The sequence below is a fragment of the Melanerpes formicivorus genome, unplaced genomic scaffold (assembly GCF_026170545.1).
Source record: "Melanerpes formicivorus ecotype bairdi unplaced genomic scaffold, bMelFor1.0.p_v2 SCAF_14, whole genome shotgun sequence".
Lineage (NCBI taxonomy): Eukaryota > Metazoa > Chordata > Aves > Piciformes > Picidae > Melanerpes > Melanerpes formicivorus.
In genome coordinates, this window is record NW_027142366.1 from 8,223,039 (window position 1) to 8,241,265 (window position 18,227).

General features: G+C 42.4%; 1 protein-coding gene across 2 annotated transcripts; it reads right to left on the reverse strand.

Moving 5' to 3' along the window:
• Positions 1–816: 816 nt before the first annotated feature.
• LOC137445267 (acyl-coenzyme A synthetase ACSM4, mitochondrial-like) lies at positions 817–17,501 on the reverse strand. Of its 2 annotated transcripts, XR_010988382.1 has the most exons (15): positions 17,413–17,501; positions 15,438–15,666; positions 14,425–14,635; positions 13,804–14,011; positions 13,303–13,446; positions 12,453–12,609; positions 11,765–11,844; positions 10,928–11,051; positions 10,373–10,453; positions 10,153–10,254; positions 9,653–9,780; positions 8,843–8,942; positions 8,070–8,189; positions 6,933–7,306; positions 817–882 (listed from the first exon to the last, which is right to left on the reverse strand). XR_010988382.1 is itself a non-coding variant. In XM_068146827.1 (14 exons), the coding sequence occupies exons 2-14, from the start codon at positions 15,633–15,635 to the stop codon at positions 7,220–7,222; spliced, it is 1,740 nt and encodes a 579-aa protein (XP_068002928.1). In that variant the 5' UTR covers positions 15,636–15,666; positions 17,413–17,501; the 3' UTR covers positions 5,972–7,219. The 2 variants fall into 2 exon arrangements, 1 of the variants encoding a protein (XP_068002928.1); XM_068146827.1 differs by lacking the exon at positions 817–882 and having other exon boundaries at positions 5,972–7,306.
• Positions 17,502–18,227: the final 726 nt, after the last annotated feature.

The window sequence follows — 18,227 nt, forward strand, 5'->3', positions numbered from 1 at the left end:
ATTATGATAATCATCATCAAGTATAATATAATGTAATAATAAAATTACAATATAATATGAATATATATAATTAAATATAATAAACAATATAATATGTAGTTGTAATAATAATAATAGTAATAATAATAATAATAATAGTTGTTCACTGGTGTGTTTTATACTCCAGTAAATACTGCCTCGGTCATAGGGTTCAACTACTACTTCTATCATCTGAAGCAAGAATAAAGAGTACACAAGCTGTGCTGTAACAGCACTGTGTGAGGTGCCAGTGCTAGAGAGGGATAACAAGAAATGTGAGATGTGATCTCACAGGGGTGGTCTAAACCTCTGCTGCACCCACGTAACTGTGCTTGACTGTTATGGAAATATCTCACTGTTTGAACTGCCTACCTGGAGCAGGAAATCCTTGATTATATTTAATCCTGAAACTCTGTGTGACCCAGCACTGGTTGAAGCTGGTAGTCTGACCATCAACAATTATCAAAAAGCATTCTCACAAGAAGTATTTGCCACATGGAGTCCCACAGTTTGTGGCTTTCAGGGACACCAAGGCCCATAAAGAAAACAAAGAAAAGGCAAAAGCTAAAGGCAAGTCTGATTTGCAAATGTTCCCTATTATTTTCAAATCAGTTTCTCTCACTTAAAATGGTAGGACACATATTCCTTTAGAAACACCCCAAAGCACCAGAACAAAAATTGGTATATTCTACACTTTTGGAAAAGGCTGTCCAGTACCTCTCAAGACTGGTAAGGAGCAGGAAGCCAGAAGGCAGAAAAACATTCCAGGATGAGCACACGGTCCCCACTCTTTGTTCCCTAGTTTCTTGCTTTGGATTTTCCCAGACATCATCTTTGGTAGCTGTTGAGCAAACTCTGGCTTGTCTGTAAAGAGAAAGAACAATACTTTATTGGGCACAGCTCCACTCCAAGCTGTATTCCTTTCCTGTGGCAAGCCTGCAATTTTAAAAACCACAGGGTCTTTTGAGGATGCAGCAGGCAGTGCATCAGTCCCAGTGCCCACAGAAAGAGTGAGCTGCATTGTAGAGAAAAAAGCTCATCAGTAGGGTGACTTAGTAATTCTTCACATCAGCAGTGACTTAGTGAACACAACAACTACCTGAGGGGTGGTTGTGGCCGGGAAGGGGTTGGTCTCTTCTCCCAGGCAACCAGCACCAGAACAAGGGGACACAGTCTCAAGCTGCGCCAGGGGAGGTTTAGACTCGAGGTGAGGAGGAAGTTCTTCACCGAGCGAGTCGTTCGTCATTGGAATGGGTTGCCCAGGGAGGTGGTTGAGTCATCGACCCTGGAGGCGTTCAAGAGGAGATTGGACGTGGCACTTGGTGCCATGGTCTAGTCATGGGGTCTGTGTTGATAGGTTGGACTCAATGATCCTCGAGGTCCTTTCCAACCTAAGTTATACTGTGATACTGCGAACACCAGCAGTGCAGGCTGGACGAGGCTCTGGCCAGCCTGATCTAGTGTGGGGTGTCCCTGCCCATGGCAGGGGGGTTGGAACTAGATGATCCTTGTGGTCCCTTCCAACCCTGACTGATAGTATGATACTATGATAATCACAGCCCACTGAACCGGCGTACAGCTTGGACCACCAAGTGAGCACCTAAGGGGCTTTATTTGGTTGCCTGAAACCCTGGGCAGTGAGGCAGAGCTAGGACTCGCTGCGGAACAGAGATGTTTTGGTTCACCTGTTTCTTTCTTTTTTATTTTCTCCTGTTCAGGTTTAGTTATCTTTGCAAAGCTGCACTAGCACCTTGGCCTGACTGAACCAATGTACAGACTGAGAGGTCTGTGACTGCAGCAAAGAGGAAACCCCCTGAGACCTTCCCTGCTGTAATGAGCAATTTCCACCACTCAAACAGGGCTCGGGATAATCCAGATAGAGCTGCATGGACCAGTACCAAGCCCCAGCAAGCTCTTCCAGGATTCTATTTTTCAGATTGCTTTGAACACAAACACTTCCCAAGATTGCATTAAAAATTTTGTTGCACACGGAAATGGAACCCATGAACAACCTGATCACTTCAGACACAGTCGATTACCCTCACAAGAAGTACTTGCATATGACATCTGAATGTGCTTAAAAATCCTCAGATTCTGAAACTGTGAACAGATGACACTTTTCAACATGTTGTTATTTTTACACTGAACAAAAATAAATCAAATCTTATTTCTGTTTATTCTGCTTCCAGAAATGGGATTTGGTTTGAAATATCCAATGTTTGGTTCTGATCGAATCAAAGAAAGAACAGCTGATCTCCGAGAGCAAAGCTGCTGCTCAGGGAAAGGGAAGGGAAATTTCAAACCTTGCATCAGGGTTGTTGGAATCCTGTGTAGAAACTGAGGGAGGGTAAAGACAGGTACTGAAGCTTTTTCTGGGAGCTGGGGCATCACTACCTAGCCAGGTAGGGATCATCCTGCTACTCCTGATGAACTATTCATGGTTAATTTGAAATGTGAGTACCCTGGAGTTCACTTCAACCAGTCCAGATACTCTGCTACTGGAGTTTGATTCCTGCCTCACCTGGAATTGCTGCAGTTACTGTTTACCTCTGCACGGTCCACTGCTACCAGTAATGAGATGTGAAAAGCATGCTGAGATTCCCCCAGACCTGCTGAACCCTTTGACCCTGATAATCTGCAAGCAGTGCAAATGACAACAGCTCTGCTGAGGAACTTGACAGGCTATCGATTGTGGCCAGCTGAGGCTTTTGCCCACACTCCAGTATTCAATTCCCTTCTTCCTGTAACATCCAACCACTACCTTTCTCTGCTCAGTTAGTAATTCAGAATGTCTAGAAATACATTTAATATTTTATCACTGTATTCAATTTGTAAGGTCTGATTCTTTTGCTTGAAATAATTAGGATGAATTGATGCTCATAGACACAATTTGATTAGGCGAAGGAACATTTCATTCCCCTGTATACAATCACAGTGAAATCTAATAGAGGTTCAGCTGCAGCTTCAACATAAGAAGACAACATCAGATCCTATCAGGACAGGCCTGTGCTGTTCAGCTAAGCAATGTTTACTTCTGTGGTTAGGATGGGGTAAGGTTTTTAATGTTACATTTCAAAACCTGAATAAAAGAAGTTCCGGGGGGGGGGGGGGGGGGGGGGGAAGTACATTTCCAGTATTCCAAAATATAATCTGATTGTATTTTTGACCTGATTATTTGACTTCATTGGAAGAGCTTTTATTACAGGGTGTACTGCCAGGAACTATTTGTATATTCAGAACTCAGCCACACTTTTCATTCTTGGGGGTTTGTAAGGTGCAGTAACTTTTTTTCCACCTGCTGAAGAATTAATTTTTCAGGATCATGAGATGTAAATCCAGGAGACAGAACAATAAAAGCTTTTAACACCCGAAGGATAGAGCTGGGGTAAGGCAACACTCAGCAATCACTAACTGGATAAATGATGCTCAACAGAAAGACTAAGATGAATAATACAATTTTCTACAAAGTGCTTTCAAGCCAGCAAAAATATAGGTTTCTGAGTCAGATGCTGGGCAGCTTTCTGGGTTTTGTTGTCTCTTGAGCTCCTCAAATAGTCCTTAAAACTACTTCTGGGGAGCATGGGAGCATTCCTAGCAAATAGGAGTTCTTCACTGGTGTCTAGGCAGCCACATCATGTCCACAAGAGTGTTCCAGAAGAGAGGTGACTGCAAACATCCTGATTCAGTCTGGCCATGACATTCATATACACCTACCCCTACTCTATCATCACAGCAGGGTGGTTTGATGCTCCTGCACTTACCCATATATATACTGGGGAAAACCCCAGGAAATCAGTGCATTAGGTTCACTGAAGGAAAAAGCTTTCATTTGAATCTAGGATCCTGCTACAAACAACCAGAAATGGCAGTTTTGCAGGTCACAGAGTCACAGACTGCACTGGGCTGGAAGGAGCCTTGAAAAGCCATCTTGTCCAAACCCTGCTGCAGTGAGCAGAGACACCTCCAACTACATCAGGCTGCCCAGGGCCACATGAGGATCTCAGTTTGTGGAATTATTACACTCTTGACAGTGCATGACACACTCTGTGTGAAATGGGACTAAGGCAGAAAGCTCCAGCCTGCAACGTGGCTCTGGTGCAGTGGATACCTGCTAAGATCATGCTGTAACATCATACAGTCAGTAGCAGCATTAGCACCTGGGTGAGGTTGTTTTGCAGCCTCGTCATAACGTTGCACTTCCATAATCCCTGCAGGGAGCATGTGTCTCACCTTACCATGTCTGTGGATGAGAGGACTGTGAACTCTCAGGAGGTCATGCATCAGAAGATATTTGCTACAGAATACTTTTTCTGATGCAGGTATTGCCTTTTCTAAAGTTTCCGAGGAAAACATCAAATTGCAGCTGGGCTGCATGAGGGATGGGGAAGACATCTCAAAGGGAAAGGCTGGTCTAATGACAAGCGTAAATTTTTTTAGGCAGAACAATAAAATTCTGTTAAGTTTAGAACTTTTTTGGCTCCAAAAGAAAGCCTTGTACTAGAAAGACACATTTTGCTTTCAACTGCTTGCTGCTGCAAGCCTGTGGCTCTAAAACAAATGTGCATGGATCAGAGGAAATGCATTGATTGCTCTGATCTTGGGCAGAGGAGGAGTATTGAACAAACTGCCTTGAACCAAAGACAGAAAAGTGTATTGAGTATCAATGATAAACGGTTCCTGAAGCATGGAGCAGAGCACCTCACACACTACAGCCACAGCATGTGGAAGGAATAACCTGACAGTCTGCTTGACTTTGATCCCAGCTCATTCATGCAAATAACCAGGCACTGAGTACAACAGAAATCCATTTCCTGAGGTCAGCTAAGCAAGGCTGTGAGTGCAGGCGACAACTCTAGCGCCGAAGCCTGGGATTTAAAGAGTCAAGAGTCATGATCACACTAAAATCAGTTGTAAAACTCCTGTCTTCAGTGTGGTAGTTTCATGCAGACCTTTTTTTTTTCTTTTAAAGAAAAAACTTCTGAATTTCCCCAGCTCTGAATTTATTTGCTTGGTTTTAGGTCCTTAAATTTGGTGAGGGAAATAAACAAATAAATAAATCACCCTCCCAGTCCTCAGGCATTACCAGAGTTGACCTTCCCAAACAGCTAACTGCAGAGACAAGGACAGCTCCCAGGGGTTCTGAATCCCAGTCTGCACATCTGGTTATCATTTCACTTGTTTGAAACCAAGCAGAAAGACCTAGAAGATGTGAGGTCCCTGAAGGCCCAGGAATGTATAGCTTTGAGAAGAAACTCAACTAGGTACAGAAAAGAGCCTGAGGCAGCCACAAGTGATGTACCCAAATGAGTGCATTCAAGGAACCAATGATTAGTTTTATGATAATGTAATTTAATGCTCCTAGAAGCCTTAGGAGTGAAACGGTGAAAAGTGAGTACTGTGTCCAGTTCTGGGCCCCTCAGTTTAAGAAGGACATTGAGAGACTTGAACGTGTCCAGAGAAGGGCAACAAGGCTGGGGAGAGGCCTTGAACACAAGCCCTATGAGGAGAGGCTGAGGGAGCTGGGATTGTTTAGCCTGGAGAAGAGGAGGCTCAGGGGTGACCTCATTGCCCTATACAACTACCTGAAAAGTGGTTGTAGCCAGGAAGGGGTTGGCCTCTTCTCCCAGGCAACCAGCACCAGAACAAGAGGACACAGTCTCAAGCTGCGCCAGGGGAGGTTTAGACTCGAGGTGAGGAGGAAGTTCTTCACCGAGCGAGTCGTTCATCATTGGAACGGGTTGCCCAGGGAGGTGGTTGAGTCATCGACCCTGGAGGTGCTCAAGGGGAGATTGGACGTGGCACTTGGTGCCATGGTCTAGTCATGGGGTCTGCGTTGATAGGTTGGACTTGATGATCCTCGAGGTCCTTTCCAACCTAAGTGATACTGTGATACTGTGAAATCCCTGTCAAATATTATGGAGCATTAAAATAAAAGAAGAAGCTACTGTCCAAGAAGAATGAAGTAGGCATTTATTTTTGAGAATTGCTCTCATTTCAGCAGTTGCCACTACAGAAATTGTGTCACTGATATAAGCAAAGTGCTCACTCTCAAGAAATAAAAGAGTTTACTTTCTCAAAATTAGACTTCTCCAATTTCACTTTCCTGCTGCAGTAGATTCAGAACTTGAGGCAGTGAGACACAGCTCTAAAAGACATCCTTTCCTGCCTAAAGATACTGCTGTTCTCCAGCAGTTTCTTCTTATTTAATGAACAGAGGAGGACTCCAAGGCTGGAGATGCTTTTGTCAAGTAATGAAATTTTGTATCAGAAAACAAAATCTATCTTGAAAACACAAAATTAAAAAACCTGAGGATAAACACCTAAGAACTGATACAGCCTTAAAGTCTGGCCAGCTATTGCAACTGTAAGAAGTAAGGATGTGTACACCACAATACATGCTTCCTTACAAGAGCTACCTGTTCAACAGAAGCGTGATCATTCAAGCCAGATCAAGAGAGTTTTTTCACTGGTTTCACCTCTAAGTGGCAGCAGAAGCAGACTGGTCTCATAGTTAAGTGTCTATTTATGGCAAAGAACCATGGTCTGTTCTACAGATTGGGTCACCTGCCCAACAGCAAACTTAATTTTGAAGACCTCAGAAGAGGTACATGAGTTCTGTCTAAGAACAGAGGGTGAGCAATGAAGCTGCTTCTGCACAAGGGAGCATTTGTGGAAGAAGTAGTGGAGAAGCTGGCACTGCTTGGCATCAATGTGTTATACAAGAATGGTTATGCTGGCATCAACAAAAAGGAGTCTTTCCATCTTCAGTAAATGACAGGAGGGCTGCATTCAGTTTAAACATGCTGCATTTAAGGACAGAGCATTTGAACCATTCAAATCCATGGCTGCCTTTTCTGCACCTTGGAGCAGGCAATCAACATCAGCATTAGCTCTTCACTGATCTTTGACACTACCTAAAAGATGTGGGTCATAAGCCAGATTCTGGTGGGCCTGTGGATATCCAGGACTAGAATGGAGTTGTATGGTTTGCTCCCTTTTTCTGTAGTGCTTCAGGAACTGAAACCGTGGTGCTGACATTAGAAGCTTTGGAAGCAGGCACAGACATCACATCTTGATGTTATCTGCAGTTTTTGATGCTCAGGTGTTTAGCAAAAAACAGATCAGTAGAGAGGCAGCTGTATCAGAGAAATTTAGATGGTGTCAATGGAATGAAAGAAGTTCTGTTTAATTCCAGACAATGCTACATCCGTCCCCACTCTTTGTTTCTCAATTCATTCCTCTTTATCTTCCCAGTGACTGTCTTGGGCAGCTCTTGGACAAATTCCACCTAAATGAAAAAAGACAGACAGCAATGCAGCATATTCTACAGAGCTGGTTTCCCAGGACTGGTTCTCTGCATATGTGGAATACCAAAAGGAAAAGGAACCCCATCAGTAAGAGCTGCTTGCCCAAAGGTTCAGGTCCAAGCCAAATCAAGGCAGCACACTGTGCCTAGATGGTCAAACATCTGCATCACTCCCTCCCAACTGTAACATGAGTCCTGTAACAGAAGGATGAATACCTCAGTGGTGTCAGAGATCAGAGATGAATGACATAAAGAAGCAAAAAAGGATGTTACTGGCTCACAGTCTTAATGGACCTTAGTTCATTCGAGGCACTGCTAGTAGCTCTTTTGCTTGTGCTGCTGGGATTACTAAAAAACATCAGGTACATCCTCCTGGGCTTTCCTCTTATTTATCAGCTGTGAGGATCAGTAGATAAAAACTTATTCAGATTCAGCCAGGTATAACCCTAAATTCACCAGAGTGCTTGGCTGAAGATTAAATACAAAATGGAGACTTGTGGGCCTGGCTTAGAGCATGCAGATCTAGCTAAAATGTTATACAAAGCCAGAAGATTTTGGAGAGGTTTAAACAAATGCTTTTGTCAACATGAACTAATGCTTTTTAGGAAAGATTTTCTGGAGCCAGTGATCCAGCTGAATCTTTACCACTCTCTCTTTCAGGTAAACTATGGAAATCTAAGCAGTAATTGTCCTGACATTGATGGTAGGCTGCCCTGGTTTCAAGTTCCTCCTCAACAGCATTTACCTTTCTAGGGTATTTGTACGGAGCGGTAGTTTTCTTGACATGCTCCTGCAGGTCACGGGCTAAGCTTTCCAGGTCATTGGATGAAAAGGTTGGGGACAGGACCACAAATGCTTTCACAACCTGTAAAGTAAGGTCAACAAAAGTGGTCTGACACCATCCATTTTTAAGAGCTGAGATACAGATTACCAGTGAGTAGTACAGTTCAGAGTCATGACATGTGAAAGGAGGAACAGAGAAACCAGCACAGTGTAAGAATTGGCTGTGCAGAAGGGAAAGCTGAAGGCGGTCTTCTTGCCCCCCTTAGAATGCAAAAGCATTTACTCTGTCCTCTCAATGGGGGTAAAGGAGGAGGATTAATAAGACATGTCTCTGCAGAGTTCTTTCTGAAGCTGAGCACAGAAGGCCCATACTGTCCCAGCACAGGGCTGTGCTTACTCCATACACCTAGCCCAAGTTTGATGCTAGGGCAGCTATAGAGGAACTCTGGCTACACCAAGACACTCAGAAAAGACAGACAATTTCAGGGAAGTGCTTAAAAAGAAGGGGAATGTAAGCATTACTGTAATGTTCTCCACAGATAAGATCTTGGGATGAAAAGAAACTAAGAGCAAAGGCATGTAAACTGGAAGGGATTTTGCCTGTCCCCCCAGGTGGAATTATCCAGGATGACATGACTGCCTCAGGGCTGTACATTAGTCAGTGAAGTAGGAACTGCTTTATATAGCTATATATTTAAACATATTGCTTCCCCCACCAATGTTCAGCATCATTACCTCTCCTCTGAGAGGATCTGGGCTGCTGACAACAGCTGTTTCTGCTACTGCAGGGTGCTCTATCAGGGCACTCTCTACTTCAAAAGGCCCAATGCGATATCTAGGTAAGGAAAGAAAACAGTAGAATTTGATGGCATGAGCTGCAACACCAGTACCAAATGTATTTTAGTCCTCATATTGCAGAGAGAACCCCAAAACAAAACAAAGCAGCAACCAGCTATAAAAACTTCAGGCAGAATGGGAAAGTTGGCTGTGTGAGAAGATAAGAGTATTCCAGGGTGCTCATGTGGTAGAGGAATGCTCTTCATCTCTCCACTTTGTGGCTCCAAAGCTAGAGCTCAACCCCACCCTACAGCTGAGGTCTTCTGTGTCAGCTGATGCCATGTTATGCTATCACATCATACATGCAATTAATTTCTTCATGTTAAAACCAAAATGTTTCATAGAATAGTTTAGCTGGAAAAGACCTTTACTGTCATTGAGTCCAACTCATCACCTAGCACAGCCAAGTCCACAATGCCCTTTGAATAAGAAAGAGATGCCCTTCAATTTTAGTCAAAAACCAAACTAGGTTAAAATCCCTCCTCTGCCAATGGAAACCTTCACTGTTTGTTGAAACAAATGAAATGTTCTAGGGGAAACAGATAGGCCACTGACATCAGCAAGATGAGAAAACAGGTCCATGAAAAGCTAATAATAAAGCAAGTCAAGAGGTCAACACACTCATCACAGAACTGTCCCATCAGAAGCTCCCCAGGAACACAACATGTAAGATCATACAATGGCAGATTCAGAAGCATGCAAACTGACCCTGAAGAAATGATGATGTCATCATCTCTTCCAATAAACTGAAAGTAACCATCTTCATCCACAGTTCCTCTGTCTCCAGTGACATAAAAATCCCCACGCTCACTTTCTGCAGTTTTCTTAGGGTTATCCTAGTGGTTTGCAAACAGCCGTTTAGATGTTGAGCACGAATTAGCCATACATTCTGCTATGACACAGATATGTTAAATGCACTGGAACTTCATTTTCCACTCCAGAATTTTCAAGAACTGTCCTGACATTGCTATAAAACACAATAGAATGCATTTCAAAACAAACAAACTATCCCCACATTTTGGTTCTTAAACAAAACAAAACTCAATCTTGCACAAACTCTTCTCTTCCCCTTTCTAGCATCCACAAATCCAAACAAACAAACTACATTGATAATGAACAATGAAAAACATTCAGTCTTTTGAACCACTCTGCAGTTGGAGAGATCTTGGGGAGATTGGTGGTGATGAGGAATAAAATAAAGTCCTTACTACGTATTTAGAAAATAAACCAAGTGGTCTTATAGGTTTGCTTCTGACAGCAATTTCCCCCTGCTGTCCTGGAGGCAGGATGTTAGCATTTTTGTCTACAATCTAGAATGAAAAACAGTTAGATTTTAGTCCAATGAGAAAACAAACAAACAGACAAATAGAAACGTTCAAGCCAAAGGAGAAAAAGCCTATGAGAGAGCCTAAAGAGCAGCCAACAAACCTGAACATCAAAAAGGGGAGCTGCCTTCCCCATTGATCCAGGTTTAATCTTCATTCCTTTAAAACCATAGCAGATTACTCCCTGTAAATATACAAAACAAACCAAAGTTTTGCAATGGAAAACTGATACATTCACATTCAACTCATTAAAGGTATTTTCTAGGATAATTCCAAGGCAAGGAGTTAAAATTTAAAGGATCCTCTATGTCAGTGCTATGTGGCACAGATAAGCAAAAAATCAAGAAAGCCCCTGGAAGAATCCTGTTCCATTAGCTGAAGAGCTCATATGCTCTGCTAAGCAGTCTTCTTCCTTAGATTCAAACTCTATCCTCTTGCCTGTCACTTGGAATTCGCTTAAGGACATCTATGGAGTTACTAAAGCACATCTTCTCCCAACAATCCATGCTTCTGGCGGGTTCTGTAAGGAGAGCCATGAAATGGTGTTCTTTCAGAGTTTATCAGGAGAAGGTATTAGTGAAACCTTCACAGCCTCAGAACATTGTGAAGCAAAAAGGAGCTACCCAGATTTAACAGAATCTTGACCCTACAGCAGTACCGTTTCAGTCTGCCCATATATTTCATGGATGTCCAGCCCAGTCTGGCTTTTCCACTGCTCCATGACTTCTGGGTTGAGTGGCTCCCCTCCACTCAGGCAGTGCTTCAGCTTCATGAACTTGTACCTTCACAGGGAGTTAAAAAAAACAAGAAAGCCAGTACTTAAATCTATTAGGCAAGACAAGGAGCACAAAACCATAAACAAATAATGCCATGAAGGGGGAAAATCAGAGGACTTCCACTAGAGCAAAGATAGCAGTCTGGGCCCAGCACTATCCATAGAAGTAAGTAGCAGTCAAGAGTTAAACAGAGAAGAAAAATAAAGTTTTTGCTGAAGTCAGCTGAGATTTAAGGACATGCCTATAACTAACCACAGAGCAATTTGCTGAGCCAGGGCTCTGATTGCTGGACCTTTGCAACAGCCCAAGTGAGAAAGTGCAAGAGGAGAAGAAAGAACAGTGGCAGGCGGTGAGAACTGGAGCAAGGGATGATGAACAACTGCCACAAGTCATTCCTTCACACTCACGTTGAGGCTGCCTTTCTAGGATGACAGTCCTTCCCAAAGCATGGACAGTTAATGTGATCACTGAAAATCATGACAAAAAATTCCACAGGCACTCAAGTTTCACACCCTCAGGGATTTGCTCACAAGCTCAGCAGTGAAAGTTACATCAAGTTCCTGTTTGATCTTAAAGCTCAGCACACTCAAGAATGGTCCTCTCATGAAGGATATTTTAAACTAAATGACTACCTATTTTGGGGCAAACAGCCAGATGTGGGAGATCATTGAAGTTTAGCGAGGGTAGGTTAAACATTAGTAAACCATTTCTTGACATACTTGGAGAGATCGTTTTGCACCAGCATGCGGAACAGTGTGGGAGCACCGATCAGCACGTCAATAGGGAACCTGCAGAGAGTCTGCAAGTGAAACAAGACAGACAGGTGAAGCACAGACAGAACACTGCCTTCTGCATGGACAGTAAGTAGGTGACAGAAGGGGCAAATGCAGCTCTGCTTCCTATGTAGAAGCACCACGTGTTCAATTTTGGGCAAGAAGCTCTCCTAGAGCTGGTGTAATACGCAGAGGCTCACAGTACATTTGATGGGACACAATCCCATGCTGCACACAGACTGCACAGCTTGGAGCATGGCCACAGCAAGGCTGTTCACGTCTATATTACAGGGAGGTTTTCACTTTCATCTTGGCCAGTGAAACACTTCCATTTGCTTGCATTAATACCACCTGTTATTACTTCCACCATCACTGGAACACAAGGCCAGCAATTAGTGCTGCTTTTGGATGATTTTTATTCATGTACTCAACCAGCTATGAGCAAAACATGTGAATGAACTGCAGGTTTGTCCCCTTTGTGTACATTAAAAATTCAGTCAGGGCCTCTAAGCAATGGATACAGCACCTTGAGCACAACTATGGACAGAGCTCTCATGAAATCTATGGATGCTGTTCAGACTTATTTTGGGGGCCCTTTGTGCAGATTAACACATCTCCCCAAGTTTCTCCTTACATTTAGGATGGTTGATGCTTCAATCTGTGGTAGATTATGTATAAAGATGCATGCTCCAAAAGTCCAGGGATCAAAAACACTTCCCAGTGAAGCTACTACCCATCCCGTGTCTGATGTGTTCCATATTATGTCCGAGGGAGTCAAATCCAACCAGTATCTGACAGAGTAGAGGAAAAAAAAAAACAGAATGAAAAGATAATGAAAAATTTTTGCTTTAAAAAAAGCCCAACCCAAATCACTACACAAAGAAAACAAAAGAAACCAACTGACCCAAGATTTCTGATGAGACACATGGGCACTGGGCACCCTGAGGCAGTTTATCTTATGGACTGCTAGTCCTAGCATAAACTGTATGCTTGCATAAATATACATACACTACACATACATGGTGTCAGTCAAAACACAGGATAGAGTAAGGGTCTGAATGTCAATGAAGTGACTTTCCACTACATAGGAAGATAGGGTTGAAGCAGCATTACTCAGAAAAGCTATGTTGGACACTAGGTATTTCTGCTGAGAGACCAGGATGATTTGTGTAACCTCTGCTCATCTATGTGTCACAAAGGTTTTTGCAGCCCAAGTGGCATAGGATCTCTTGGTTCTCTGCACTAAAGTATTCCCAGCTGATGGCTGCCCTTTCACCCACTCCTATCCTCTCCTTAGAGAGATTAAAATATGAAAATGCTTGAGGTGATCCTACCCTGGAAATCTACTGAGTTTCTAGTCCAGTTTCAGAGGGAGAAGGACTGGGGTCATACAACACTGGTAAGTCTTACTCAGTTATTTTTCCATCAGTTCTACTGTGCAGCTTCAACTGTCTCATATTCATCCAGGCTCAAACTTTTCATACCTTTCACTTAAAAGGGGTCTGAAACCAAGACTACCCTGAGAGTGCTCAGTCATCTTTGGAGAACCTGTGGTTCCACTGGTGAAGAAGATAGTCACTGAATCCTGAAGACTTGTTTTCACACAGGAATGGTCAGCAGATTGGTTCCTTTAAAACAAAGAATGCAATCATCACTTCACTGGTTGCTTCCCACAGGCTTTAGAGTGTAAGGAAGTACTGCATATTGCAAGACTCCTACCACAAAGAAGCATCACACAAGCTTTTCAACAAATTAGACTTAACAATGTGAAGTTCTACTTCCTAAAACACAGGTTTAAGAAAAACAGGATAGAAACTTCCCAGAACAAGATTACTGTTAGTAAACAACTCAGATGTGGATCAGCAATCAAGCAATCAGGACTAAAACCTTAATGCTGGCATTTGATGAGTACTTCTAGATGGGCACTTTTGGAGAAGAGATCTGCTTTCTGCACTGTGACTGCAGTCTTACTAACTCATACTCACTTGTACAGGTCAGTGAAGTTCAGCCATCCCCCCCTACTGTCTTTGGACACGATTAGCTTTGTTTTCAGGAACTGACACTCAGATGCCACTGAGTCCACAGCAGGAGCCAACGTGTCATCAGTAACAATGCATTTGGCCTTTGACGCCTGCAGTCGATACAGTAAGTCTTTGGCTGTTAACTGGGATATTCCTGGAATTAAGACAATTCCTGCAAGAGCAATAAAGTTAGTTTGGGATGGCATTTTTTTTACATCTGATTCTTCTCTAAGAACCTAAACCATTAAACTATTCCCAAGCTGATTGCTGAGATTAATTTGTCCTGTCATTGCCAAGCCAAAGAGTTACAGTGGTCTAATGCAGCTGCTTGTGCTCTCCTGTAAGGAGTGAAATGTCTGGTGACTTCCAAGGCTTTTCTCTGCCTTCTGCCATCTTCATGTCTGCTGCAGAAGCCACCTGTCCTATGGCAGTTAGTGTAAATCCTTCAGGAGTACCTGAGTAACTGGTAGCTAGGCCACTCACTAGGTTCTTACATTACTTTTCCTTTCTAAACCACACAAATTCCTGATCCCCCCAAGCAGCCTGCATTAACCACTTCTACCAGTCTCAGACATGCTCACTGACCTGCTCGCATGCAAGCCACATACACCAGCCACCATTCTGGGACGCGTGGCAGGACCACAGCAATTCTGTCCCCCTTCTGCAGTCCGCATACTTCAGTCAGCACATTGGCCACTTTCCGAGACAGGAAGCCCAGCTCCTCGAAGCTCCACTTCACTTCTTCTCCTTTTCCATTTACCCACCAAAAGGCAGGGTTTGGTGGTCTCCTTCCAGCCTACAAAACACAGTAATTCAAAGCCAGCACATTTTCTTCTTTAAGACCATGAAATTACAAATCACAAACATCTGCAAATTATGTAAGACCTGAGTATTTCCCAATTAGCACAAAAGTTACTTTCTTCCTCTTTGTCCTTCATGGTTCAAGATTTTCTACAGACCAAGCTCAGATATTCTGAACCTGAAATGTTTACTAGCCCTACTATCTCTATCTCCAGGCTCAATTTCTAGCCTGGATCCTATTTTGACTGAGCATTAATGCTCCTACAAAATAACAGATAATATTAAATACGTCATATAATAGTCCTGGTGTTCTGAATAGACTTGTAGAATACTGTTAAACAGAAGCAGCATAGGCATAGAACATAAGACAACACAGTATCCCAGGACTCTTTCTGGTCTGCTTGCTCAGGAAGAGGGGAGTTAAGTGGTCTCTAACTATAGGGCATCTGGGCAAACACAGAATCCAATCCACTTTGGAGCAAGGCAATTAAACATCTGTGGGACAACAGTTTACCTGTGTTTTTGTGAGGTGAACAGCTAATGTTGCAGTAGGCAAAAGGAATAAGCATGGCAATTCTGAGGTTAAATCAAAGTCAGAAGGGACTTACTGCTGTTTTTCCTACCCACATAGGGAGCAACGAGGGTCAGAGACATCTTTTAAATAAAGCAAGAAAGAAGCAGGGTTTATAGAACTCTGGGGTTTTGGCACCTGATGTTTTGTATTTTTTGTTAGGCACCCCCAACTTGTTTAAAATTAAAATTTAAACTAAAGTGTCTGCACAATAAAGATCCTCTACCTTTTCAATCTCAGACCACTTGTCCAGCACATCACTTGCAAAGTTAAAGTATTTTGGTATTTCCTGTTCGCCCCGCCTGACGGACTCGTATTGTGAATACACGTCCGAGACAAGCAGCCTGGGGTGTCCATGGAAAGTCCTATTAGGAGGCTTTAGAGTCCACAAGGATTTTAAAGTCTGTAATTTAAACAGCTTCATGGCAGAAGATGATGTATGTAGGTGCTGTAGACTATACAAGAAAATAAATGAATTAGCAGAACTGTTGCTACGAACCCTGCAACAACAACAGCAAAAGGGAAACAAGCAAGAAGAAAACAGTTATGAATCCAAGAGTTATTAATTGAAGTCATTCAGGCTAGTCACAGCCAAACACATGTTTTGAACAGTTAATTAGATGTGACATTGCCCATTCTGCCTCCTTTTATTTTCTTACCACCAGCCTTTTAAAGACTTAATGAACTGTACTCATCTGGTGTTTTCTCTGTAGCTCAGATGATCCTTACAGATTCTTGGATGTGTTCTTTGGGGCTGCTAATTGCCCACAGCTCTCCCCAGTCAAATAACATCAGATGTTATTGTCTGCATTATGAGAAGGTTACTGGTTCTAATATCAAAGCATTCAGTACCTGATTCTCTATTCCTTTTCCTTCACATGGAGCTCAAGAACATGACCAGACTACTTCCATCAAGATTCTCATCATTTTAGCTCAAACAATTCTGGGCTGATACAACCATTCACAACATACATCCTTAGGGTCAGTAATCCCTGACACAGGTCTCCAGTTTGATTTGGACACTTCTCTATATTTTCTCACTCTAAATGCCCTCTTCCATCTGTACTCACCATAATGATCCTAAGAGCCCTAAAGTCAAATTACTCTCTTCCTTTCCATTGTTACTCTTCCTTTTTTCCTTTCTATATTATTATTATTTTCAGCAGTCTAGAAGATTACAGTTGAGCACAGGTCTGCAGCAAAGAAGTTTAATGCTATTTAGAGGCTTTTCTTAACCTTAGCTAAGACAGAGAAAAACAACAACTGGAATTGCTCAGAATGTGGAGCTAGTGTTCACTGGAAGAGCTCACTGTCAGGAGCCAGTGGAGTCCCAGAGGCATACAATGATTCTAAAGCCTGAGTCCACCTATTGATTTTCCCTTTGCAACCACTAAACACAAGTTACTGAACTCAATACAAGGGTTAGGTGGGTGACTGTACAGGTTAACTTCCTTTTCTGTTCTTGCAAAAGGCTCTACTGGTAAAAAGCAGTCTTCTAAATATTCCCTAGATACATTCATAGAAAATGGATATTGCTAAAGAGTTTTTATGGCGTGTTCTGGGATATACATTCATTTTTACTGGGTTTGTTTGGGGTTTTTCCTTAATTGAGGAAACATCTGTCAGTAAAACCATCGAGATTTTCATCAAATGTAACCTTTCTTTCAGGTTGTGACCTCCACTGTTAATCCTGAAACTCAATGGATCCAATGTTGCTCAACAGATAAGGCTAATAATTTTGATAACTCTTCTTAATAACACAGTAAGATATCCCTCATTTCTTATACTCCTCTAATCCTATGATTTAGCTATGACATATAGATTTCAGAGCACTGCCATGACAAAATCTACATAAAAACCTGTAAAGAAAAGAGGCAAGAAAGAACAATTCAGGAGCAGTATTCAAGACTGGAAATAGTACTCAAGAATGGCTGGAGAAAAAACAATCTTTTAAATCCAGGAATCCCTACAAAAACATCTGCAGAGTTCTGCTGTGAGAGCCTTCAACAGTTTTTAGCATTTTTTCCACCTGCAAGCCTAGAGGTGAAAATTAACCAGGAAAATTGAGGAAAAGCCCCAATCATGGCAATGTCTATTGACCTGCTCTAAGAATCTGAAATTATTTCTCTTGAGTCAGTACCATCTGCTTCTTCTCGAGGATCAGCCACACTAGGAAGTCAGACAAACAACATTTTCCTGACCTGTTTGCTGTGGACAATATAGACTTAGAGCTGGCTGGGGTAGATCCTCTTCATTCAGTTCACTTGGCTTTCAGGGTTTGTGTTTCCCAAAGGAGCCACTGTAAAAATTAGTCTTTATCTGAAGACGTGAAGCCTGGATGTTCTGTTGAAAAGGATCTGGGCTGAAACCCTTTTTGCTTAATTATTTGCTTCGTTTGAAGTAATGAGAACAGAGCATAGCACAAAACAGACCAGGCAGCACAATTCTTTCTGTGGAGTAACATTTTTCTTTTAATCATTTACATTGTTATAATTGTGCATCATTTCAACCTGAACCTACAGCACTTTGTAACGTCTCTTTTCCTGCACTTTAACCATGCAAGCAGACCACAAATTCATCAAGATGAAGCTGTGCTTCTCCTTTCACTCAGAAAGAATGGCAGCACGTTTTTGAAGGCAGAGCATCACTTCACTGCTGATAATCACCATAGAACAAAGGTTGGGTTTATTAATTTCTCATGCTGCTCTAATTATCAACACACTGTAGTTACACTGTTTGTACTCATTCCAATAAAAAAAGTAAACCTTTGTAAACTCTAGGATCTCTTTCTTTCTCTCTTGTATTCCTCATTCTTAATGACTTGCACTTTCTCCCTTCTGAAAAGCTGTAGGTCAATGACAGAGTAGTCTTAATACCACGCATCCTCAAGCTGTATTAGTGTCTTTTTCTTCCTGGATGCTCTCCTAGGGCTCTGGGTCATGACCACATGCCAAGGGTACTGTGCTGTGGCTGGTACAAATGATGGAAGTTTTCTCTCCTCAGTTTCCAGATGATG